We start from the raw sequence: 27,392 nt of genomic DNA on the forward strand, positions 1-27,392 counted from the left end.
TAGGAATGGCTGGCATGTGTGTTTGTATACATATATATGTATCAAATGTTGTCTGTTAGAGATTTTTCTTACTATAACCAGCGACTTGCTGAATCCCCTCTTTTGACATAGACTATCAAGAACTTTTGCAGTGACAGAGAAAAATGGGAGCAAACCAGTGGGTGCTATAAGCAAGAAAAAGTAGGTGCCACTGCATATTTATTTGAAATGTAATCTATGGTAGTTTGAGAAGTCCTCAAGGCTGAATTGTTAAGTGGTAAACATTGCTTCCAAGGGAAGTAATCCTCAAGAACTCTTCTAAAAAAGAGAAGTCTAAGTCTTGGATCCTCTTCCATAAGAAACCTTGGATTTGGCTGCCTGTTTTATGCTGGAGGCCTGTACTTCTGCTTCAGAAATGTGGGAATGAGAGAATGAGAACCTCGGATGTCTTTCCTCTGAGGGAGTGGTGTGAGGAAGAAAAGGGATGGAAACACTTTCTCATGAAATCCTAACCAACTAGCCAACCTTTATGTGATAAACCAATCCAACTATGCAAATGTGAAGAATAGGTGCAAAATTAGGGGGGGGTTCCAGACCTCTGTTGAACGTATGCCTAACTGCTACTCACAAAGAAGAGGAACCCAGACAAGCTAGGGAGGCTGTAGAGCTTCAGGATGAAGTTTTGCATTGAGACTGATCCTGTTTCATGCTTTATGGAAACCAGAGAGGATAGTCTGCATCTTGTGCTTTCCTTGTCCCAGGCCTAGTAGTTGTGTGATGGAGTAACTGTGTTCAGTGAGCCAGATAAGATGAAGAAAAATCTTGCCTTTTTTGCTAGTTATTTAAAAAGTGAGCAATTGCCTGCCAGTTGTCTGCCTTAATTCTTAGTGGACAGTTTGGGGCCTGGTTTTCAGTTCGTGTGCTGTCATGTGTCAGTAATTGAGCCCTTATCCAGGGTTATTACCAATTTTTATATGTTAGCCAGTTGTTTACAAAGGTAGAAATAGACTTCATGGTAGTAATGATCAGCTCAGAGACCATCACTTTATATGTGAAATCAGCATTAGGGTTGTTCTTTTTCCATTTGCCTACACTGAATTTTCATGTGCCACTCTAACATGTAGTTGCTCAGTCTTGGAAGGTTTGGTAGTTCTTTGTGGTCATCCTTATTACCTTGAATAACTTAGTTTTGTCTGCAGACTTTATCACTCTCACAGCTTTTCCCTTTTCTACCTGACTATGTCCAGATGCCTGGAGAGCTCCACTTGCACCTTACACCTGTTGCTGTGAGAACTAACTATTCACTTTATTCCTATCCTCTCCTTCCCAACATTTAATCAACTTATTTATCTCTGAAGGGTCATTTCCCTTATGCTTTTCCTAAAAGCATTTGACAGTGGACCTTTTTGAAAGCTTTTGGCAAATACAGGTCATGTAGATCAATCTTATTGATCAACACTAATGCTTGTTAACCCCTTAGGTGAACCTCAGCAGTTCTTGATGAGTGTTTCTCCCTTTCACAAAAACCTTGTTGACTTTTCCTTTGGAAATTAAATTAGTTGAGCTGCCCCTTAATTCTATTCTTTATTATAATGCCTGTTATTTTACCTTGTCAGGCTTCCTCATCAGTTGTTTCTCATTCAGCTAGCCCTGAAAGTGTGCGTTTTATAAGCCAGTGACCAGTCCTCTGATACTGATGCAGAGTATGTGTCACATTAAGCAGTTTTGCTCTCTTCTCTTTGAGTTCCTTTAGGATTTTTGGGTGACTACCCATCTGATGCATTACTTACCATTGATTTTTAAATGCTTTTTTTTTGACAGCTTATAAGCTGGTCCTCTGAGCTTTAATGTGTTGCTGTGTAAGTGGGAGGTTCCTATGAAGGAAATTTTGAACTCTTCTGAAGCAAAAATGTATACAAATTTAGTAATCTTCTATTGCATTCTTGCAATATTATGGTTTTCATGACATTCTGAGAAGCTTCCTACTTCTGTGATGCACTGTGAAAGAGACCTCATTATCAAAACTTTCTTTCTTGCTAGCTGTTACTCAGACTGCTTCATCTTGCCTTATTGCATCTTTTCTAAGATTCTGTAGTTCCTTAAAATGGAAAATGTATTACTTGCATGGTTACTTGAACTGAAATTGTCTGTTCTCACAATAATGCCTCTTTATTTGGTAAGTCCCACACATCCTGTCTGTCTTGGTAAACAGAAGGCTAATTGTGTATCTGTCTACTTAATATATACAGTGTTTTATCTTTAAATTTTATTTTCTTAGCAGTGGATCAAATAGGCAAGCAGAGCCTGGAGAACAAATGTCTTGCCTAAAGCAGAACAGGGAATTACACTAGGACTTCTACATGGTAGGTTAATTCTTTAAGCAGTACTATCCTTCACCATAAAAGGCTTGTTGGGCAGCAAGATGACATTATTATAGGTTAAAATCTTAATCATATCTAATTACCTTATCAAACAAGTAAGATGAAGAGAAAGTTGTATTTTTCAGCTATGATAGCCTTTTTTTGTTTACTTGCTTGAGCTGAAAATGGACATTAGGTGGCTGACAAATTGTACATTCATTAGATGCTTAAGACAAAAAGCATTTTTTGGAATGACAAGCAACCTAAATGCCTGCTAGTGTAGGAAATCACTAAATATGTTAAAGTTTTAGTTTTTTTCAGCAAAGCAGTTAAAAAACCTTGCCTTAATTAAAGGTTTTGAAGCCTCAATGTTATATGACTTTGAAAGCAGTTCAAGGTGAGAAAGTCCATCCTTAGCTTTGGTTATCATTGCAGTTGTATGAAGAAAATGCAGCAGAGTAGGATATGCTTTTCTTTAAGTTCCTCCATTTATGTTCAGTGTAGACTTTTATCTGTGATTTGTAAGTGATCATCTCCGTAAAGGACAATTTTAATTGCCAAATTTTTTACAGACTGTGTTTTGTGGTCTTGTGAAAAACAGCATAGAAGTAAGGTATGCTTTTGGTTTTTAACCACTAGATGGTAGCTAACCACTATCTGTAATTACCTGTAGTAAAAGAAACTTTGTTGCTGAAGCTGTGCAGTATAACGCTATCAAAAAATCTTTTGACGTTGTGAGATGAACTTTCATAATTCCTAAACTAATATGACAACTTAATATTTTCATCTAAGAAGTTTTTTCTCTAATGTGGTTGATTGTGTGCTTCATGGTTTTACTGACCATCATAGTGGTGATTTACCCCAAATCTGACTTCATGTTTTTTAGGGTGCTGAACATAGTCTGTCATGTGTGTCTGGATAGCCTTGACTAAAACTATTCTGAGAATGCTGAGTTACAATACAAGATTGCATATCCTCCTTAATGTATATATTACATTATTAAAAATAATGCAACTGCACCATGGATTTTACATTCCTGAAGCATCTGGGGAGGAAATGTATTTTTTCAAATCACAGATCTGATTGAGGATCACCAATAAAGTAAAGGGCAAAAGATCATTTTTTTAAAGTTGATGAAAAACTGCAAGAAAACTTTTTTTTGCAAACGATAAAAATGGTTTTGTACATGTTGAATTTGGTACTGTGATAAGACAAGGAGTCCTTGTTAAGTTATTGATTATATGACCCTGCCTCAGCAAGAACCGTTCTGTTCAAAAATCTTTAAAATGAACCTGGATTATTGGGCGCAGTTACACAGCCATGATATACTATTCAAATTAATGCTCTTGTGGATGTAAAGCAAATTCCTAAAGCAATATTTTTATAGCAGTTTCAGCAGTTATCAGCTATACCAAACTTAAGGCTGAGTGTTATTTGTTTTTGTGGCTTGTAAGGCAAAGAAGCGGTACAGGTGATAAGTGTCTTGCATATGGTTGCTGACCAAAAGGTTGCTTCTTAGCCTTCTGGGTTGTTGGTTGTATTAATGGTGTGCTAAGTTGGCTCTGCTGGAACTCTGGCTTTTGACCTTGGGACAATAGTGACCTGACAGAGGCAGATAAGTACTGTCTCAACCACTTCATTATTTTCAGTTTTCCTTTTTAACACGTAATGAGGTGGAAGATCACAGGAAGTTGCTTTCAATAAATGTCAGAAATCTTTCCATAACGGTAACCAAGATCAGCATATTATCTAGTACTGTAAATGCAGTCTACCTAAAAGGTTCTGAGTGAGAGCTGATTGAGGACATATTACAGTTGCAAAGAGGTTTTGTGTGTAAGTTAATGATTTGTGATTGTTTGATATTAGCATATATTTGGGTCCCCTCCATGGGTTAGATTATTGCCTGTCATGATTGCCAGTCATATTAATTTTGCCAGTGTTTTAATTAATGTAAAAATGCCATGTTCCAAGCTACTTAAATGACAGATTTCTGGAGAGACTGTTTCTTCTTTTTGTGGATGATAAATGAGCTGACAGAGATGCTCTGCTGGGCTTGCCCCTCACAAACAAAAAGAACTAGCTGAAGATGTGGAGGTTGAGGGAAGCCTTGACTGCAGTGATCATGAGGCTGTGGAGCTAAAAACCCTGAAAAGTGAAACAACGAGCAGGGTCACAACCTTAGACCTCAGGACAGCAAAGTTTTGATTTTTTTCAGGGATCTGCTTGGCAGGATCCCATGAAGGACTTCCCTAGAGGGAAATGGGACTGAGGAGAACTGTTTGATCTGCAGGAACAACATCCTTGGAATGCAAGGACAGGTCATTTGATGTGCAGAAGGAAGAGCAGGCCTTGCAGAAGGCCAGCATGGATGAACACGGAGACCCTGTCTGAGCTCAAACATGCAAGCTTCCATAAAAGTTAGAATTGTGGAGGCTCAGGAGGAATATAGAGACAATGCCTGAGTGTGCAGAGATAGAGTTAAAAAGCTAAAGCTCAGCTGGAGTTCAAACTTGTGAGGTGGGTGAAGGGAAATGAGAATGGCTTTTCTAAGTACACTGGCAGTAAAAGAAAATGTAGGCCCACTGCGCCGTGGGACAGGGGACTAAGCAACAAAGAACATGGGAAAGGCTGAAGTATTCAGTGTCTTTTTTACCTCAGTATTCATGAGTTTGGTTTGCTCTCTGACTTTCTTGGTCTTCAGGTCTTCTTGCAGAACTTATGGAAATGAAGGATTACTTATGGTAGCTGAAGATAGTGTTAGGGAGCACTTAAGCCAATTGGATGTATGGAAGTCAGAGCAGGTGACTGAGGGTGCTGAGGAAGGAAACCAATGTCATTTTGAGGCCTCTCACATCTTTGAAAGGCCATGATGATCTGGAGAGGTTCCTGATGACTGGAAAAAACCAAATGCCACACCCATCTTCAAAAATGAGAAAAGGGAAGGTCCAGGGAATGACAGACCAGTCAGCTGCACCTCAGTCCCTGGTAAGGTTGTGGGGCAAACTGTTCTGGAAGCCATTTTATGGCACGTGAAGGACCAAGAAGGTGATTGTGAACAGCCAGCATAGATTTACCAATGTCAAATCCTGCATGACCACCCTGATTGCCTTCTATGATGAGATGGCTGGCTATGTAGACAAGGAGAAAGCAGTGGTTGTGTTCTTTATCTTGACTTTAGCAAGGTATTTGACAAGGTGTCCCATAATAATTTGGGTGGCAAATTGGCTTGATGAGCAGGCTTCAAGTAGTACCAAGTGCAGCTAGTGGCCACTTGCTAGTGGTGTCCCTCAGGGACTGATACTGAGGCTAATACTGTTTAGCGTCTTTACAAATGACCTGAATGATGGGACAGAGTGCACTCTCTGCAAGGCTGTTGATGATAAACTTGGGGGAGAGGCTGGTGGGGGATGGCAGGGCTGCTATTCAAACCTGGACAGGCTTGAGAAATGGACTGACAGGATCCTCAAGAAATTCAATGAAACCAAATGTGAAGTCCTACAGTTAGGATGGAATAACCTTGTATGACAGTACAGGCCAGTGGCCAACTTGCTAGATAGCAGGTTTACAGAGAAGGACTGAAGGGTTACGTTCAACAGCAAGTTGAATGTGAGCCAGTAATGCGTGTCACAGCAAAGAATGCTGACCACAGGCAGGGCTGAAATAGCCATCAGGTTGACAGAGCAACCTGTCAGAAATGGGTCACCAAGAGGGTCAGGGGGCCAGAGTGTGTGGTGTATGAGAAGATACCTGAAGAACTGGGTTTGTTCAGCCCTAGGAAGAAAAGGCTAAGGGGAGACCTTATTGCAGCCTACAATCATCTAATGGGAGGGTAAGGAAAGGACAGAGCTGAAACTTTTTATGAAGGTGTGTGGTAATAAAAGCCAACATACACAAACTGGAACCTAGGAGATTCCAGTTAGATGGGAACAGTCTTTATGTTGGATGGTCAAACACTGTTACAGTGCCCAAGAGGTGGTAGAATCTCTGTCTCTTGAGATACTCAAAACTCAGCTGCACACATGTAATTGGACTTGCTTTGAGCAGAACACTGGACTAGATGGCTTCCAGAGATCTCTTTAAACCTATATGATTTTGTGGTTCTGGAAGTTAGTTGCTATGACCTTACATCATTTTATGAAAAAGCTCCATGATTCTTAGGTGGTTCTTTGAGAGATTTATTTAAGCTTCCCCTCCCCTCTGCCTTGCCTTTTTTTTTAAAAAAAGCTTTTATTGATGCATGGCAAAGTTAAGCCTGTTGGGCTGAGTTTTTACAGTAAAAATCGCATACATCCTGCAAAGTGGTAAATAATTCCTCAGTGTTCTGAATATATCTAGGAATTAACCAAAAGTTTAATATTTAATAGCATGTTTAATTTCAAAAGAGAAGGCTGTAAAGGGTTCAGAGAAAGCTACATATGTTTACTTTGACACAAAGTGCAATTTTTTTCAGTCTTTCAAACATGTATACACAATCAGATTTCACTATAGTAGGTGGGGAAAATTGTATGGTAAAATCAGGTAATGTGGGGAAAATGGTTTCTACTTGCGATTTTTAGCAACACTGAGGTGGTCAAGTGATTTTAGATATGATTGATATGAGTGGAAGCAGAAATATTTAGGGGCATTCTAAGCCTGAAATAGCTGTAGAAATTTCTTGGTTTTCTTGTTCCTAATACTGGATCATCAGTTTGTTTTTCTTGGCATTTTCAAGAGGACATCAGATTAGATTCTGTCACTGAAGTGGAAAATAATAAGGTTATTTTAAGAAGAAAAAACTTAACATTACTTGCTGAAGAAAAATTGCTGTATTAAGCAACCATTGTACGATTGAAAAATAACTGAGACTGAATGTACTTGTATAAAAAATATGAATAGAAAACTCAGTAATTTAGTAGTCTGTAGGTAAAAGCTATTTGAAAGCTGCTTGACTGTTGTTGCTATATATTTAAACAATCATCTGTGACAAGGAAACAAAGATGTCTGTTGACATGAGGATTACTTAAAGCTAAACACAAATCAGATAAGCAGTTACAAAATTGACTTTTGCAAATGGTTATGTTGCCCTTGAGCATGATGAATTGTATCTAGTGGTGTTTGTATATAAACAATATCACCTTAACAACACTGTGGTTGGTAGCAGTAATTTTCAACCCCTAATCTATAGGCAGTAAATTCTGGTGCTTAGAGACCTGTAGTTTCTCAAGTAGTCCAATTTAGTTTTCAAGTAATTTAAATGCACATTAGAACTGAATTTTAAATACAGAGCTAGAGTTAACAGTTGCTGGCTTTTTAGTCCTTATTGTATTTTCTAGAGTTTTTTTGGTGTTCCTACAGAGAAGGAATGAAACAAATGTAAACAAAAGGTTGGGGGGAGAGTGAAAAATGATGAATCAAGAATCTTGTGCCATGGTTTAAGACTTATTGCTGAAAAACAGTACTTGATGCTTATATCGACTAGTACAATGTTTAGAGCTGGAAGAAAGCAACTTTGGAAACAGAGCATTGGCAGGGTTATAAAGGTAAGGAAAACTGAACTTCGGACTAGGTAGAGACTAGTAACTATATAGTTTGAAGAAAGGTGTGAATCGGGGGTGTGTGTGTGTAAAAAAATGTGTGTGTTAAAATGGTGTAAGTGGATGATGTTGGTTTCACAAAACATTCCAATTATATAAAAATGGATGAACTTTGCCTTTTAAAGCAAAACATAGTATTTGGGATAGGTATTTGTCATGAGAGGTGTTTTTAGTTTGCTGTAACTGGTCTTATAAGTTAATTGGTAGGGTATCAGTCAAGGCTTGGTTGCACAATTTGTTTTGAAAAGTAAATATGCACTGGGAGATATTTATTCATTTGACTACTGGTACTTGTATCTTGTCCAGATTGTTGTAGTGGTCTAGTAATGCTATAATTTCACAAATGTTATACTGGTACAATAAAGAGCTTGATGCTAGATCTGGCAACAAAATAGGGGTGGGCTCTGCCACCAAGGAAAATTGAGGTTTAACTTCTCTCTTCCCATTATTGTAAAATGGGAATAGAATTTTGAAGACACTGTGGCACTGAGAAACAATAAGAAAATATAGAAGTTGTTGAGACCCTTAGACTAATTTTAAAAGCTGGTTGTTTGAACAAGCTGTTCCTGGGTTAATGCAATGTTATAACAAATGTGGGAAAGCTCTGACTGATGCTTGATATTTGAGTTGGCTAAGGGGACTGCCATAATTCTGTAGGGTATGTGTTTTTTGGGGAGGAGCAAATAAAAAGGTGTGTGTCTGTTAAACTCAGGGTGCTTGGAAAGTGTAAAATGGTTTGCAGTTTACTTCTACAGGGAAATCTGAGCAATGCTTATGCAATATAAAACACCTTAGTAAGTTAAAGGAGAGACAGAGGAATGCCATGTTGGTTAACTAAGTTTTGGATAAGACAGTAAATTAACAATAGAACACTTTTACTTTTTGACTCTTACTGTTGAAATTCCCAGTAAAGTTCAAGTGTATTGCTTATCCATAAGACTATGACCTGAGAGTGTCTAAATTCAGTAATTGACAATACAGTTCAGTATTCTGACAACCCAATGCATCATTTGCTGGATAAACTGTGTTCAGGAACAAGTTTTAACTTGTGCAGTTATGACTTGCATACTAAATAACATTCATGCTAACTCTATTTAGAGTGTCTGCAGACACATCAGCAACTGCACTCTATAATGGAGAAGTTGGCATTAGTCAATATTTGGCTTCTGAGGCTGTTCTTTAAAAGGAAAGACCCCTAGCATCTCTGACTTCTGGTCTTTTAGTACCTTCTGTTCAAGTATATATACTTATACTCTTGTGGTAGTTAGAAAACGCTTTTTTTAAAAATTTTAACTTAATCCCCATTTGTTCCTTCAGACTGGTGGTATGATGGTTATGGGTTTAGGCATATGTTAAAATATATTTAGGAATCTCCCCTTTATTCTGCTTCAGGAGAAGATGTCTGCTGAAATTAGTTTTCTGTGATAAATTTTTGGTATTTAAGTATTAGGAATTTTAAGGTTTTATGTAACATAAAACAAGTGACTTGTTATAACTAGACTAATCATCAAAGAAGGACTTATTGGTTAATTAGTTTTGCTTTGGACTTGCATCTGTTGTAGGATTGTGTCATATGGCCCCTCTTAGTTTCGTAACTAAGAGGGTGAAAAGAAACCCAAAACTAAACATGGCTGTGCTGCTGTTCTTTAAATGAAGAACTGAGCTAAAGCTGTACCATATAAAACTTGGACAATCCTTTCAGGTATCTAAGTGAGAAAGCATTTATCTCTTAAATACTATTCCATCTGGATTCTCCTACATCATGGGACATTATGAGGAGGCTTTGTTGTATGACCTTGATCAGAATTGCTGCTGATACTTTTCAGGGTTTGTATGCAAGTGTTACTGCATGTACCAGCAGTTCCTCTTAACTACATAAGTGATAGCTTATGTGTTGTAGCAATCCTTCCATCTTCAAATCTTATTCTTTCTGTGGTCTGTTAAATGATGTTTATTTGAATTACAAAAACCTGCCTGTTTTTTTGGTATTTTTTTTGTACAGATGCTGTTTAGGGATATGTACTTTTGTAGTCAGTCCTGCAGGACATAAAACATACAAAAACTCCCAGGCCATGACCACATTGCTGGTTTGAAGCAAGATGTGGGGGTAGTTAAAGTTAGCATCTTGAATTCTAAAGACTGAATTTTGGAACAGGTTAGTGAATTACTTCACTGAAGTTCTGGTTGACACAAAAGGATTAAGGGCCTGAAATGCATCCCTATGCAAAAATTGGGAAGGAAACAAATCTGAAATAGAAATCTACTTGTTCCTCTGAGCCTTTTGCTCATGATGTGAACTTATCAAGGGCCATCTGTATAGACGGAGTTGGGAACTGATAACCAATGTAAGATGAATATCTTGTGTACCAATATATCTGCAGTTCTATGCTGGAAACACAGCAGAGTACAAAAGTAGTCTCTCTGTAGTTTGAGTAAAGATTTTTTTTCTCCATTAAATAAAAGCTAACTAATTGGCAGAGTATTGTTTGTATTTTTCTATGTTAAAGATGCATTATCAGTTGTGCTCAAATTACTGAAACAACAGTTTTTAGGATTCTAGTATTATCTAGCGTGAAGCTGATTCAGCCCCAAATGATTGCTTTTTGTATGCCTAACTAAGGGGAAAATTTCTACCCTGATTTCAGAACATGTAGGAAAGGCCAATCTTGTGATGACATTTCACTTTTGGGAAAGTGGAGCCCATGTTAGGGAATGACAGAGGTACAATAGTGTAAAGTACATGTACAAATTAATCTGCTACTGCATTCTTCAGTCATATCGGTGTAAAGAACAGGATTTTTGTTTGTCTTTTACATGGAAAAACATTTCCAGTGCATTCAGCATTTATGAAGGCATGCTAGTAATTACGAGTTTACCAAATATTTGAAAATTCCTTCAGAAAGTAGGAAAGATATTTACATAAAGGTATTAAGTATATTATGCAAGTCCTATTGGCTCTGCAAAAGCTTGTGGATAAATCACTTGTGCATACTTTATAGAGTTACTAGGTTTTTCATAATCACTGGGGAAATAAAGATTGAATTTATCACCAATGACACATAATTCTAAATTTCCTTTGAAAATGAAATGATATTAAATCTTGTAATCCACAAGCACAATAATACCAGTAACTATTCCAGAAGGCTGTTTTGTCTATAATGTAATGAGGTATATTACATATGGGAATTCAATTTAATTAGAAGAGTAGGCATACTGCTTGAAGAATGGTGTAATAGCTATAGTAAAGCATATTTGTAAACACTTGTGTACCTTGAGGCTTGTGGTTTGTTTTACTTCTCATTATGTTAAAGAGATAATGTATGAAACCCTAGCTTCCTCCAGCAGCATATGTCTTTATTAGAGAATGCTTACAATATCTTCCATGAGTAACAAAGATGGGCCAGAATCCTGTCTTGATGGTTGTGTGACTAGACTGAAAAGCTGTGACTAAGGACTTAGGGTGTTGAAGATAACTTGCAGAGTGATGGAGCTGCACATATGAAATACCTTTATTTTTCTTTCCCCTACAGAGCTTTTCAACAAATAAATAATATTGTACAAAAGACTGATGATAGGATTTTTGTGCTAAATCTGAAAATAGAACACAGGAAATCAACTGTAAAATCATAACAGGGGTCACTTCTAAAAATGTCATTTGAGTGCCTTAAACCACAAGTATGGAAGAATGTAATAGCCTTTACTTTTTAAAATAAGTTTTAGAATTTTCTTTATTTTTGTCTTCAAAATAGATTGTAAATTCATTGTCCACTTTGTGTTTTATAACAGCAAAAGCTTAAGGAAGAGAGGGAGGCTAAACGTGCTCGGCTGGATGGCAGGCATGATTACTTACTGGATACCATTGCCTCTTGTGTGAATCTGGACAAAGCAGAAATTGAAGATGCTATTCTTGATGGTAACCAGGTAATCTGATGAATTTGATAGTGAAGCTTATAGGGTGCTTTAGAACTGATATTTCTGTTAAATACTTGGTGAGATAGTTGTCAGACTTCATGTCTGAGACTGCTCAGGTCTTTTCATTGAAAAAATATTTCTCAGCATTTTGTAATTAAGTTAAACAGAAGTGTCCTTTGTTTCAGGACCTATTGTAACACTACTGAATTGGTTAGAATTTCTGCTTTCCAGTGGTTATAGATAGTACAGTAAAACCTGTGACTGTATTTCATACTGGATCTGCAGCATGAAGTCTCTCAATCCTTGAATATATAGATTCAAGAGTCCTGTCCACAGTAGGCTGCATGCTATTGTTGTTTCCATTAGGCTACCACCAGTATTTGTGAGACTACACTGTGATCTAGTTTAGGAAATTAAATCAGGTGGAAACTACTTGACAAAATAGAATGGCTAAGTGATCTGACTGACTACATGAGGGTTGATGCAGGGGGTAAGCAGTTAGAAATATGTATGTTGAGGAAATGGTGCATCAAAGTTGATGGTAAGTATTGTATGCAGTGGAAATACATTTTGTGATGTGAAAAGAAATAATTATTTTTTTAAAACCTAAGTAGACAGCAAGTAGATCGTGTTTTATTCCCTGACACTAAACATGGTTGTGGGTTTTTTTTATTTCTCTTGTATTCTCTTTCCATCTGTGTACCTTCAATTTATGCATCCCATTTCAGTGTTAATATTGTTGAGAAACTGAAGGAAGTCCAGTGGAAGACTACCAAGACAGAGGGACATAGGGCATGCAAAGTAAGAGAAGAGGGAGAGGAAGAGGTTGAGGGGTGGTCAAATAGTAGCGTGCAGTTGCTTGAAGAGTAGTTATGAAGATGACAGATCTGAACTCATCTCAGTGGTTGCAGATGATATGACAAAGGCAATAGCCACAACTTGCGAATTGGTCAAGAGACCCTTCTTCATCAGGAGGGTCATGCAGCATGGGAATAGGTTACTCGAGTGAGTTGTGGAATTTCTCTTCTTGAGGTTTTTGAGTCTCAGCCTAGGCAAAGCTCTAGATGACCTATACTGCTATTGATGATACAGGAGGCTGGCCTCCAGATCTCCCAGAGGTCCTTTCCAATGTTTCTGTGATTCTGTGTGATACAGGAAAATAAGCTATGCAGAACACTGTCACACAAGTTAAAAAGCAGAACTTGTTTCAGCCTTTGTGCATTCTATCTCTAAATGGGTTTCCTGGCAAACTATATTGCCTGAGAATAATTGTCAGATGAAGAAAATATTGGCAGCTGTTATACTTGGAAAGATAAAAGCATAATAGTTGTTTTGACCTCATCTTGGAGGGCTCAGCCAAGATTTTCTGGAATAGCAGTTTGTGATCTTGGTGTAACTGAGGCCCATTATTAATGGAAGAGGGGTAGATGTGGCTGCTTTGCTGCTGCTGATCCCTTAGCCTTCTTCCTGCACTAGGAAGCCCAAAATGGTACCAGCAAATGTTTCTGAAGAAGAACTTCCAGAAGTAGAAGCCTTTTCTGCTGGAAGATTGCTATGTAGTTAGGGACTATATGACACAATGTCTCATAGATCTAGAAAAATAATGGATTAGGCCAGATGTTCAAGTGCTGAAATGCTGATCAGCATACTAGCATAGAGCTATTAACTTTCTTCCTAGGCCTGTATGGCCTATACATGAGATTGCTGGACTGCACTACCAATACATGGTTCAAGGATGCTTGATGGCAGCCTTAAATTGGAGAACTGTGAAATTGTCCTGATGCTTAAAATATAAATAAAGGCTTCCTCTGTTGCTATCATATGGAATAATTGCAGCTGTGAGTTTTCTGCTTTCAGCTAGTTAGCTGAATGGCAGTAAGAATAACATGGGTGAGGGACTTCAATGAGGTGCTGCTGCACTTCACTAAATGAAGAAATGTCCTGTGCCCTTGGTTTGAGAGACAATACACAGCATGTACAGTAAGTGGTTTCAGTAAACTGAAACATGGCCTGGCTATATTCTGTTGTGTTCAGCATGGAAAAATTTAAATGATTCAATTAAGTAGGTGTGTGCTGCTAAAGTACAAGGCAACTCAATCATTTTTGGGGGAGTAGTAACTGGGCCTGGTATAACTTTATTATTGAACAATGATTATGTGATAAGTATTTGTCAGCCCTTTTTGTTAAAAATCTGAGCAAGTTAAACTTCTTGTAGTGGGTGTGCTATGCATAATGATATCACCATTAACTTAAACAGATAGAGCGCATTGACACGTTCCTGGCCCCTGGAGGTCTTCGTCATCTGATGTTCTACTATCAAGATGTGGAGGCAACAGATGCGGGTAAAGCAACTTAGGTTCTCCTGCAACATGTTTTAGTTGTGCTCAGCAAGCGTGCAAGGAAAAAGCAAATAGTAAAGCTCTTACAAACTGGGGCTTAAGGCAAGTCAAGTTTGGTCATACTGGGACATTGATACTTGTTCATGAAACGAAGATGGATGAAATTACTGAAGCTTATTAGTGCACCTCTGCATGTTGCTAGTATGCAGCAGCAAGGTACTTCCTTGCAAGCCTAGCAACTCTTGCCTGGGGGTCTGGGAAATGGTTTTTGATAGTTGAAAGATGACTTTCACACAAGGTGAGCAGTGATGGGTGCTCTGTCCCCTCCCCTCCAATCATGCCACCAGTCTGTCCTAGAAGCCCTCCACATTTCTTGGTGTATGACTGTCCTGGTTTCAGCTGGGATAGAGTTAACTGTCTTCCTAGTAGCTGGTACAGTGTTATGTTTTGAGTTCAGTATGCGAAGAATGTTGATAACACTGATGTTTTCAGTTGTTGCTCAGTAGTGTTTAGACTAATGTCAAGGATTTTTCAGCATCTCATGCCCAGCCAGCGAGAAAGCTGGAGGGGCACAAGAAGTTAGCACAGGACACAGCCAGGGCAGCTGACCCAAACTGGCCAACGGTGTATTCCATACTATGTGATGTCCCATCTAGTATAGGAACTGGGAAGGTGGGGGCGGGGAATCGCTGCTTGGGGGACTGGCTGGGTGTTGGTCAGCGGGTGGTGAGCAATTGCACTGTGCATCATTTGTACATTCCAATCCTTTCATTATTGCTGTTGTCATTTTATTAGTGTTATCGTTATCATTATTAGTTTCTTTTCTGTTCTATTAAACCGTTCTTATCTCAACCCATGGGTTTTGCTTCTTTTCCTGATTTTCTCCCCCATCCCACTGGGTGGGGGGGGAGTGAGTGAGCAGCTGCGTGGTGTTTAGTTGCTGGCTGGGGTTAAACCATGACAATGACCATCCATCCAGGTGGTCCTGTTACATGACAGATGGCCCCAGGAGGCCTGCATTATGGGTAGCAGGGCCGTTATCCCAGAATTCCCTTCTGCTCATATCCCCTTCCTTTCCCCAGTGCCCCCATGTTACCCCATGTCAGGGAGAAGCCTCCATCTCACTTACACTGGAGGCAGCTCAGAACTCTGGTGACAAGGACATCCTCCCTTTGCCCATGGCTTCTGTCCCAGAGCCTCCAGTGCTGCTGCCATTGGGACCAGCCAGGTGCTATGTGACCTCTGAGACCTCTGATTGGTTGGTGGGAGCTCACCCCACTTGTTTACCCTTGTAAGGGCCTTGTAAATATATCTATGTATATCTGTATAAATATGTGTGTATACATATGTAAACATACCTATATGAGTGTATAAATACATATTTATGTATTTTCAGCATATATGTATGTATATACCTAAAAGGTATGAAAAGACTGTGTAATATGATATAAGTAACTCTAATAATTAAAATTTAAATGTACATAGAAAGAAAATCAAATGAAAATACAAACTCAGCTGCTAATTTAGAAATCTGCTAAACAAGTTTTAACATGCTTCAGTTGAAGAGGTGGATGTATGTTGGAGAGAGTGTGAGGCAAGGGGCAAAGCCTGGGAATCTAATCAGTCTCCCTCACCCACCCCCAAACTGATCAGATGATCCTACGGTATCATTGTGGCAGAGTCTGTAAAAGAATTTTCTGTGCTGATTGTGCTGAGGCTGTGGTTCACAGGCTAGTAAAGCAGAAATCGCAGTTATTATGATGGCTACTTATCAGTAAAGTGAAGTGAATTTTTGTGGTATTACATGCATCTTATTGGCAAGGGCACTTACTACACACCACCTCAAATATAAGCTGGTTTTCTGACCCAGATGTGGATCACTGGACCCTTCTGTTAGGGCAGAAGATGATTGCATGAAGGGTGCCTACAAGATACTTTGTGTCCCTGTAGAACAGGAGGCTGTGTATTGCTGAGTTCAGGAAGAGGTATTCCAGAGTCCAAAGGGGCCATTTCAAAGTCTGGTTTTATGCCCACCCTCAAGTGCAGATTTTTTGTAGTGTTTTTAATGACACTTTTAATATGCGGCATAATAACTTCTAGCACCCTTTTCAGTAACAGTACCTCTTCTCTAAAGAGACTGCAGAGTGTATCCCTTACTCTAGCTCCATATGTTGTGGGAATGCCCTGAGAACTGGGATGACTATTGCTGGTCTAGCCCCTGTAATTGCTGAAGTACAAGGATAGGGCAAGTTAATGTTAATTGGCAATAAATCAAATTAAGATTCTCAGTCAAAACTGGTGACAGAGTCCTTGATGTACTTCTGAGGTAAACAAAAAAGACTTCTGCAGGAGCTGTGATGAAAAGGGGAGGGGGGAAAGGTGATGTGAACAAAAGGGTGGGGAGGGTACTTACCGGTGGCCATGTGAAGCAAAATACGGATCTCTGGGGCAGGTGACCATGTGCCTGAAAGAAAAAAGGGCAAAGGACTTGTCACTTTTTGCAATTTTTTGGATGTTGTCCTTTACTACCAGTATCAACAATTCACTCTTTGATCTTTTTATTGTTTCAGCATCTCACTGAGATGTGTATGCGCATGATTTTACTTTGAGGTAACACCAGAAAACTAGTAGCAGAGAAGTAACATGGCTAAAACCACAATTTAAGAAAATTATTTTTTTTCCCCGGAGATACTGCTGCTTCTTGGTGACTCTTTACAAGTGTTACCAACAGCCTAAACATGGGAGCAGCATATTCATGTTGCGGGAAGAAGAAAGGACAGGGAAGGCCCTTATAGCTCCCTTGCTGTTTGTTTTGGTTTGTTTTCCCCCCAAAGAATCTGCTGTGGCATCTCTTTCCTTGTTTCCAGAAATACTCTGTTTCTGGTTTTTCTATGTCAGACTTATGTCTACATCTTTTTAAGGAAAGACAGTTGATAATAGCTCCTCTGAAGTAAGCTACGTTTGCTTTTTTTGTTTTAAAGCAATAGAGCATTACCTCCAACTGCATGATAGAGAGCTATGTAAGAGGATCTTGAGCCTGAACCTTTGCTTAAAAGGAATAGAAAACAAATAAGTGAATAGAAATGAAAGGCTTTTGATGCACAAATGGCAAAACTAGATAAAATAGTTCTTACTGTGCTGTGAAGATTCTGGATGCTGTGTACTGTCTGTGGATAGTCCCATGGGGTGGCTCCAGGGGACTGGGACTTGAAGATAGACAAATGATGACTGAACTGTTTGTTTAGAAAACTTTTCTTTGAATAAATAATCAGTGGGTTTTAAATGGTTCTTTTATTTGAATCTATAGAGAACTTCGGCCTTCCAGGAACAGGAATGAACTCTCATTTGACAAAGAAGAAACGTAAAGTATTTGTGACAGAGGGAAAAGAAGTTGCTTTAACTGGCGTATGCATTTTCTTCATTAGAGCTAGTCTTTTTAAACCCATCACAACTGAGAACATCTATCAGGTAAGAGTCAGTGACTGCTGATCACTGTACATAATCTTGTATAAAATTCATTTTCATCTTGGGGTATTTGCTCTCAGCACGTAATTTGACAGCCTTTGACGTGGAGGAATGAGCAGAATGACACAGTTTGGCTAAAACACAAGACACAAAAGGAGGGGAATAGAAAAACCAACATTATCTAGCAGTAGCAACTTCAAGTGTATTATTGCTATGAAGAAATGTTGCTAAGGAAGAATATTTATGACAATCCAGAATGACAAAGAGTAATTGGTCAATACCTAAATAATAAGCTGTTAAATTTCAGTAAGTGCTAGCGAATCCATTAAAAAACAAAAATAGTTTTATTTCTGAGAGTGCATATGCAAATTATATATGAACAAGTTTTTACTGGTGAGAGAGTCCTTAAATTTATGACAGTCTGAAGTGAATAAAGCTGGATCAATTGCTCCAGTAGCGAGGAGCACAGAGCAAAATGTAGGGAATCATACAGTTGTAGACAAACTTATCAGAGTGCTAAAATAAGAATGATGGGCTAAATGAGAATCTAGTGTTGTGGAAAATTTTCTGTACACTTCAGAATGGGAACTTTCAAGTACCACTCTTAAGCCAGCAAATTTTAACTTTCCTCATTTCTAGGAAAACCTCTTAAATCTGTATTTTGACCAGATAGGCAAGAAACAGAAGAGCAAAGGGTGGGTGAGCTGGTTGTCATCACCAGATTATTATTTGTTTTCTACAGATATATGCTTTAAAGTTTTATGCTTAACCTCTTAATTTTTTTTGATTTTGAAAGATCTGTATCAGATTTTGGTCAATTACGTACTATTAAACATTTCAAGATATTTTTGCTTAATGCTTGCAAGTTGGTAATTGCAACTGAAAGATGTCTAAAGCAGACTTCTTCACAAGTAATGATATAGCCCTTGCTCATAGTAGATAATACCTTAAAACTAGGAAAGACAAGTTGAAAAGTAAAAATTATAAGTCTGAAGACACATCTAATGTGTGATACTTCAATACAAGTTTGGTGTTAAATTGTTGTTGAAAAAAATTCTTGCGGTACCTTCTAATGAAGCAAAAAATAGCTGGCAGATTAATGTAATTTACCTTGGAAGTCTTCAGAGTCTTTTTCAGAATGTCTAAAAAGCAGATGTTCTGTGAATTGTTCTCTTTCAGACTATAGAGAGGAATTCTTCCTGAACCAAAATCTTTGGCCAATTGCAAGCTAGAAATAACTGTAGTTCGTAATTTTTTTGGTATCTAAGCCTTTTAAGTACATTGATGTCTGCCTATGTATACACATATGTATGTATGAATATATTCAAAAATATAATTCTGATAGAAGTGGCAGGCTGGAATCATTTTACTCACCCATATAAACTGAGCTTTATAGAGGTCTCTTATACTCTCATTATATTTTGGAAGTGTTTTCAGATCTTAGTTTCTGCAGTTTTGTATGACACACTGTGACCCTGTGCAAACCTTGCAGCCCCTGCTAGCAAGAACTGTGCTGTTAGCTTGAAGAGCACTTGTACACACTGGTAACTTCTGAGATGCTCAGGACAATAGGACTGGAATAAATATAATGATGGCAAAATTTTGTTTTCTTTTTTAACTTGTATTGTGTTTCTTTTACAGGAAATAAATTTTAATATGATGAATGTAGGTCGAGATGGCTTACTAAAAAGTGTTGAGCAGTTGATATCAGAAATCTTCATTCCAGCCTTACAGACTATGGACTGTGGTTGGGTCGAACTTGGTGAACCTCAACAAGCTTCCAAGATTAAGCAGGACTTCCTTTGTTCCCTTGAAGTGTTTGTTAGTGTGCTATCAGGAGCTCAGCAGAGTCTGTTGGAAAAGGTAGTATGCTCATGTGGCAAACAAATTGAGCTAGCTGTAGAATGTCTCTTGCTCTGGAGCTTTTGAATTAATTGCTGTTGTAGAATACTCTTAAAACTGTGTGTGTTAAACTGGAGGAAAAAAAACCCCACTTGTTTGTTGTCATCAGTAACTTGTTACACTTTGGTCTGTGGCTTTAACAGTTCTGCAGGTGCTTCTGTTCTTGTTTGTTCTGGCACCAGTTGTTTAAAGCTATTAACTTCTTGACTCTCCAATGGCTGTGGCCACTCTTAAACCAAGATTGATTAAGGTATGACAAACAGTTGCTTTAACTCTTAATTTCTACTTGGCCATTGTGAAGGAAAGAACATGAGAGTACAGCTGCCAGGCTGGTGAATTCTCCAGATTCTGGAGCCCAGTTCTGGCTCAGACCAGTTCAATTTAAACTGAAGTGGGAATATGAAGTGAGACACCCCAAGTGGGGCAGCCAGTTACTTTTTAAAGTTCCTGGATTATTTGGTATGAACACTTCAGCATTTCAAGTTTTTTTTAAACTTGTGTGTTAGGTTGATCTGAAGGAATGTGAAACATATGATCTGAAAACTCTAAGAGGACCTTCAGATTACCTGGTGGTTGCTAACAGCATAGATGCTCTCGAAAGAATAGAAGCCTGCATGAAAGGATGGACCAAACAAATTGAACAGGTGATACACTGGACAAATGTGAAATATGACAACATCAGCATATTGGCAGATGAGTTTAATCCTGTTGGCATATAGCTATCTTTCTATGAAGTTGTAGATGTGATCATTCCCTGTGTTTTAAAGTACTGTTGGCATGTTTTGTGTGCTTTTACTTCTCAATGAGAATATTTTTGAGAGCTTTTTTCATCTACTAGTAAATAAAGCATACACATGTCTTTAGAAACTTAATCCCCTGTTTTTGATTATCAACTACTCTTAAAGTAGAAAACAGCTAGTGACTCCCAGTGGATTTAATGAAAGCAGAATGAATGTGATAATTCAGTGAACACTATTTTCAGTGGTTAAAATTGTACTTTGAAACATGCTTTGCAGGTTATTTGCAGAAAATGTAATTGTCTGTAACGGTGCTCTTGAGATGCTACTCCCTCTAACTCAGAACTAAAAAGGTGAAGCAAAATTAAGGTCTGTTATGTGAGGTGGTGGTGGCTGAGTTAGGTAATTTATCACAGGAGGTTAATACTAGGAGTTAAATTATGAATTAATCCATGCTATCCATGCAGGTAAATATTAGCATCACTCACTAATATTATTGTATGTTAAAAGGTTCTTGCAGTAAATGACCAGCTGAGAAAGGAAGCTGATGACCTTGGACCACGAGTAGAGCTTCATTACTGGAAAAAGAGATTGTCAAAATTCAACTACCTTACAGACCAGCTGAAGAGCCCAGATGTGAAGGCAGTGCTTGGAGTACTCGCTGCTGCTAAATCCAAACTGCTGAAGGTTTCTGTTTTGAATTATGCCAGATGTAAAGACTAGAAATGCTCTGTATACCTTAGTTCATTTTGGTGATGTATGTAATGTTGCTGGTGGGGAAAATATTGAAGCATCTTTAGCTTTCGTTGTCTTTGTCCTTCCCTATTCTTCACGTTGAGTAGATAAATTTTAAATCTAGTTTAATTTACTGGAAAAGACTGGGAATCCCCTTTGTCTAAAGGCTGATAATGTACTGCATCCACATAGCTCAACAGAAATAAATACTTAAATCTTTGAAAAGTTGATTATTAAATCAGAAAATTGAATTCATGAATGGGTATTTAATGAAAACAAGATAAAACCCCTCTTTTTTTAAACCTCTTATGTAGTTACAGTGTCTGTTCAAACTGCTTGTGGGGTCTTAACTTCTTAAATGGACATAAGTTAAAGACCCATCACAAACCGAAAAATAAGTGATTAAACAGTTTTGGCTCATCAAATACATGGTTATATATTCATCAGTCCAAGCAAAAATAGTTACCAGATGATGTCTATATATTTTACAGCAGCTTGACTTGATGCTACTACTGACATAACTTGTTAAGCTCAGTGGTCTAACTGTATGTTCACAGTCAAATTAATGAAAGCAAAACAAGGACCTGTTCCTTATCTTGTGCAAACAAGTGTAACTGAAGTAACAGATCTGTGCTTTCAAATGTGTTTAAAGGCTAATGACAAAACAGTGATCTCAAAACAGTTTTTCTGAAATGTGTGGTGGTGTTTTATTTTTTTTCAACTTTCTATTCTTAGAACTGGCGAGTGTTGGATATTCGCATCACAGATGCAGCAAATGAAGCTAAAGATAATGTGAAGTATCTATATTCTCTGGAAAAATGTTGTGACCCATTATACAATAGTGATCCTGTAAGCAGAACTTTTAAATTCTTAACATAAAACTCGAGACAACTAAAATGAATGTTGTAGGATCAGTTTGGAAATGACATAGATAGCATTTTAGGTATGCATCTCCAGTTTGAGACTTTGTCAGTTATGCCAAAAGTGGCCTAGTGGGAATTTCTGGCTACAAAGTCAAGTACTTGTTTTTTTTCTTGCTGTGGTATCTATGAAGCTTTTGGTCTGATGATGAAGATGGATTCTGTGCTGTGGGAGGAAGTGAAATCTTTGTGATTAAAAGAAAAAAAAAATACGGGGGTGAAAGTGAACCTAGTGCTATGCTAAAGACAAAGGCTGGGCTTTTGTCTTTGTGTTGGTGGCCAGGTCATGCTTAGCTTAACATTTATAAGGCAATTTTCAGCTTCTTGGGTTAGGAAAACAAACATACTTACGTAAATATTAAGGTGTAAATATAAATCACCTTCTCATACTGTAGTAACAGGATAACAAGCAAGTGTAGCAAGTAGTAAACAAAACCAGCCAACCTAAAGGATAGGAGGAAAGATGTACTGTCCCATTGTCTGCTAAAGTAGGTGGCAAATGGTTGCTTTTATTAAAACTGTTTTTGCAACTGACTCTGTGTCTTGCTAGTCAGAGAAATATAATGAGTAGCCATGAAGATGCAAAGCTTTGACCATCCTAGCTACCTCTCTCTCTCCATGCTTTTCCTAAAGTGTAATTGCTTCCAAACAGTGCTCTGAGCAACCATGGTATGGCTCTGTTTGTTTCCATTTACTGGATGGTATTAGAACAGTGTGTTCTTTCAGTGTTGCCCAATCTGATATTTGAGTCCCTCTGAGGAATGGTTAGTACAATACCCATACCAAACAGAGTTAAAGTGAGTGTGCTTGCCATTGGCACTGTACAGGGTCTGTTGAACTTGATCTGCTTTGTGCTCCCCATGCTGGTTTTTACCAAGAAGGAAGTGGTGCCAGCTTCAGAGATATTTAGCTTTGAGAGGGTGTAGCACTTGGGGTGGAAGCCAGGGAGGCATGGAGTGTGAACCTTTCCCTTACTGATATTTACCTGTCAAATGTTGAGCACCAGTTTGGCAATCGAGTAAAACTGGCATTGCTTTGGAAATTCACATGTGAGGAGGAGCTATCTAAAAAATCTGTCTGGCCCATTCCTGGGCTGAAAACAGGACTGCTGGGCTTTTGTATTGATGCTTCTCTTCAAAGTATTCAGCAGAAGGCCTTTCTTTTGTACACAAGACTTACTGAAAACTGTATAGGGTATGGAGAATTAAAATGGGTGTGGTGTGTTCACCTTGGCTACGGGCTAAGCACTCTGTCACTCCACCTCCTCAAAATGATGGGGGGAGGATATAGGATGAAAAAGCTCATGGATTTTTCGAAGACAGGGAGATCACTTACCTGTTATCATCATGGGCAAAAGAGACTCGACTAGGTGAAAACTAATTTCATTTATTGACAGTGAAAATAGATTGGGTAGTGAGAAACAAAGACAAAAATTAAAACCACATATTTCCCCCCCCCTTCTTACCAGGCTCAGCTTCACCCCTTCATGCCTGACTGCTCTTACCTCCTCCCCGCCGAGGGGGATGGGGGGACAGGGAATGGGGGGCTGCGGTCCGCCCATCCCAGCTCCTCTCCGCTGCTCCTGTCTCCTCATGCTTGTCCCTGCGATGGCATGGCTCCTCTCCGGGGCCGCAGGGCCGTCTCTGCCGGGGAGGGGAGCACCTCCTACCCTCCTCCCGCTCTCCCCTCGGGGCTGGCAGGGCTGTTTCTCAGACCGTTTCCCTCGGCCCTTTTGCCTTTTCTTCCCCAGGCTTTCCCCGAGGCTGAGGGGCTTGGCGGGAACCGGCTGTGTCCGGCCTGGGGCAGCCCCTCATCTTTCCTCACAGGAGCGGCTGCTGCTGCTGCCAGCGCCTGGGCACCTGCACCCCAAAGAATGGGCTATAAGATCACCTCCTCCTAGGCACTTCATCTGTCACGTATAATTTTTTTATTATCTAAATGCCAGTACTATAGGAAAGTTGTTCTTCATATTTCCTTTATTCAAATGAGTGCTGTGAGGCTTAATGCGATTTTTGGGCTCTCCTTATACACAAGCTTCCACTAGGGTTAGTAAAAGAGTGTACAAACATACTTTTTGTGAAAATAAGTGGTACTTTTGAAGAGGCCTTTGTCTCTAGCAAGTTTCACTTGCTGACCAGAATTCTTCCAGCCGAGACTAGTGAAAATTTTTCACCCAAACTGAATTGTAGAGCTTGGAGGGTGAAGTAGGACAGGCAGCTCCACAGGAGAAGCCCAGGTAAACTGAGGCAGAAACATTAGGAAGACGATATTCATAATGTTCCTGTATTCTCTAATTATGTGTCCAGCTAATGTATGGCAAGAGAAGTACTGAGTAGAACTCAAACTGTGTTTCTTCCCAGGTATCCATGGTGGATGCTATTCCAGGACTCATAAATGCAATTAAAATGATTCAGAGTATCTCTCAGTATTACAACACGTCTGAAAAGATATCTTCGTTGTTTGTGAAGGTCAGTGCTACAGCGTGAAAGGAAATTTTCACAGATATTTTTTGCGTGTTGTTGCTTGAGTGAGAGACAAAATACAAAGGCACCAAGTGATTGAAGAGGCAGCATTTTGGTTAATTTAATGCTGCTTTTTGAATGTATAGAGAATTGGAAATAATGATAAAACTACTTAAAAGTTGGAACTTGCTTTACTGTCTGTAATTTGCAGTTGTAAGAATTTTTTTTTCACACTTGAAGATCAGGGATAATCCTAACCCTGATGTGAATAGATCGAGGAACTTCTTGTTACAATGAGTTTTGCCTGTGGTGAACTGTTTTTTGTAGAATCAGTTATGTTAAATTTATATAGCCCTTAAACTTCCTTATGTTTGCATAAAGAAGGAAATGGAGTTGGAAGGACAACTTTTTTTTTAATGATCTTAGTCTCCTGGGGCCTTGATTCTACCTTTGCTTTCAAAGTGCCGAAGTCTTATGACTTTGTAGTCCTCAATGTCATTTCAATGTTGCTAAAAGGTGTTTAGGTTTAGGGTAGGCATAGTTAATCAACAATTTTTTGGTTGTGTAATGGTCTGGAGGCTGGATATTGCAAGGATGACAGTCTGTCAATGTGGCTCGTGTTTGGTATTGGTATTTTGCAGGCTTTAGGCTGGTGGAGTCAGAGGTATGGGATGAGACTGAAAGAAGGGCAAGGTCTGCTTTGTCTTGAAATGTTTTTTTCACAAGGTTAAAACTGCTTTTAGGTGACCAATCAGATGATCACAGCATGTAAATCTTACATTACAAACAATAATACAGCCACCATCTGGAATCAACCTCAGGAGAGAGTTATGGAAAAGCTACAAGCAGCCATTAGACTTAAACAGGTAGGTGGGAAGAGCATGTGGAAAACAGAATATAAAGTGAGATTTAGGAGGGTATGATTAGGAAAACTCTATTTTATATGAGGAAGCAATGTTATAATGAAAGGAAATGAACCAATTTAAAAAATATCCTTTGTAACTGGAGCATTTATATTAGAGCTAACAGGGGATTTAGCTGGGTATCTGCTGATCTTCTGCAAACAGAATTTTGATGCTTAGCCTAAATTAACTGTGCTTCTTATGTGAGAATTACTTGGATTTTCATGCCTGAGTTTCTATAGAAAGTGTCCTCTCATGTGATGAGGAGGGATGTGTGATAGAAACGAAAACAAGGGGAGTTACTGAGCTGAATATATTTGAGATGTGTGGATAACCTATACCTTCAGAAAGGGCAATTTAGTGAACTGAAAAGAATTCAGCTGTTCAGGTTGCATAGACCCATTGGAAAGATAGCCTTTTGTGGTTTGTTTTTTTGCATATGCTTCCATGACCATTTTTGGATTTTTTTAAAATTTTTTTTTTCCCCCCCCTCCTTTAGAACATAGTATTGTAGAATAATTCAACTTGGAAGGGTCCTCAGCAGGTATCTAGTTCAACCTTCTGCTCAAAGCCAAAGCAGGGGCAGCTGTGAGATCAAGCTTGGTTGCCCAGTCCTTTATCCAGTCCTGTCTTGAAGTTCTCCAAGGATGGAGAGACTGCACAGCCTTGCTGGGCAACCTCTGTCACTGCTTGACTGTCCTTAGGGTGAAAGATGTTCTCCTTCTATCTAGTCAGAACATCTTCTGTTACAATTTATGCCCGTTGCCTCTTGGCCTCTGTCCATGTGTTACTGTGAAAAGCTTAGCTCTGTCTTTTTGATAACCTCCATGTAGATATTGGAAGGTTCGTATTAGACTTTCTCCATTATTACTTTTTGATTCTTCAGTAATATGTGCTTGGATGACTAGAACTTTATCCTGACAACTTCTGAAGCAACAAATCTTGCATAGTTCTAGCACAAATTAGTGTAAATTTATATGACATCTTACCATCAGCAATGAGTAGTAAATTTGTGTATTTCTGTATAGATACAGTAAATTATTAAATTGCTGCATTAAAGTATGTTGAAGGATTAGGTTTTTATTTGAGTCTTAATACTTCTAAAAGCTTTCAGAAAATTAATAGATTAAAACTTAAAATTTGAAGCACTAACAATTTAGGAAACTCTGGGCCCTTTGTATTAATATCTCCAAGTGGGGTTATTCATATGTATATGTGATTAAAAAATAATGAATATTGTATTTTAGAGAACTACTACTGAAAGAAACCATTCCAAGCAAATCTGTTGGCTATGTAATCTGACTTTGGGAAGAATTTACTTATAACATGTTTGGAGTAAGGTTTGTGCCCAGTTAAGAAAGTGGATGAAAACTATATGCTGCTATGGAGCAGCATTCCAACTTCAGAAGGGTTTTTGTTCTGGAAAGGGATTTTGGAAAAATTGAAACATTATTATTCAATAAAGCTGCCTAGCACACAATCATTACTTTTAGTCTCTGAAAACTGCAATCTGGGTTGCCATCTTGGATATTCAGTAAATACATCAAGCCCTGCTATAAAATGGACAGAACAGAATTTCACGCTAGCTAAGGATGGAATGTACCAATACATATATGTGTAGTTCATTCATTTGATGAAATGGGTGATCCTGTAATGGTATTGTTGGGTTAGTTTTCAGAGACAAATTCTGTTATTGTCTTTATAATGTTAATGATCCTTTCTTGATGAAACTTCTACTTGCTATCAAGTTAGGATAATATCTGCGTGAATTTTGTTCTAGCTGATGATTATGCCTTTTATTATATGCTTGACATTCTTCTTTTAAATTCTTTGGTTTTAGGAGTATCAAAATTGCTTTCACAAGATGAAAGAGAAATTGGAACAAAATCCAGCTGAAAGACAGTTTGATTTTAGTGAGATGTATATCTTTGGAAAATTTGAAACCTTTTATCAACGTCTGGTAAAGATAATAGATGTGTTCAATACTATGAAAACCTACTCGGTTCTACAGGAGTCTAAGATAGAGGGATTGGAAGGAATGATCACAAAATATGAGGTAAGTAGTAAATTTTGGGTATCCTGTCAGTCTGACTTGAACTTTAAACA

At 38.5% G+C, this 27,392-nt stretch overlaps 1 protein-coding gene across 1 annotated transcript in view; it reads left to right on the plus strand.

Annotated features, from left to right (window-relative positions):
• Positions 1–7,801: 7,801 nt before the first annotated feature.
• Positions 7,802–27,392, plus strand: part of DNAH5 (dynein axonemal heavy chain 5) — a 138,913-nt gene continuing 119,322 nt past the window's right edge. Inside the window, exons 1-11 of the mRNA XM_052781603.1 lie at positions 7,802–7,858; positions 11,699–11,833; positions 14,082–14,166; positions 17,471–17,631; positions 19,270–19,491; positions 20,037–20,174; positions 20,778–20,954; positions 21,738–21,851; positions 24,283–24,390; positions 25,128–25,250; positions 27,127–27,342. Coding sequence (XP_052637563.1) covers positions 7,802–7,858; positions 11,699–11,833; positions 14,082–14,166; positions 17,471–17,631; positions 19,270–19,491; positions 20,037–20,174; positions 20,778–20,954; positions 21,738–21,851; positions 24,283–24,390; positions 25,128–25,250; positions 27,127–27,342 — 1,536 coding nt within the window. The remainder of the gene's footprint in view (positions 7,859–11,698; positions 11,834–14,081; positions 14,167–17,470; positions 17,632–19,269; positions 19,492–20,036; positions 20,175–20,777; positions 20,955–21,737; positions 21,852–24,282; positions 24,391–25,127; positions 25,251–27,126; positions 27,343–27,392) is intronic.

Source organism: Harpia harpyja, chromosome 1 (assembly GCF_026419915.1).
Source record: "Harpia harpyja isolate bHarHar1 chromosome 1, bHarHar1 primary haplotype, whole genome shotgun sequence".
Lineage (NCBI taxonomy): Eukaryota > Metazoa > Chordata > Aves > Accipitriformes > Accipitridae > Harpia > Harpia harpyja.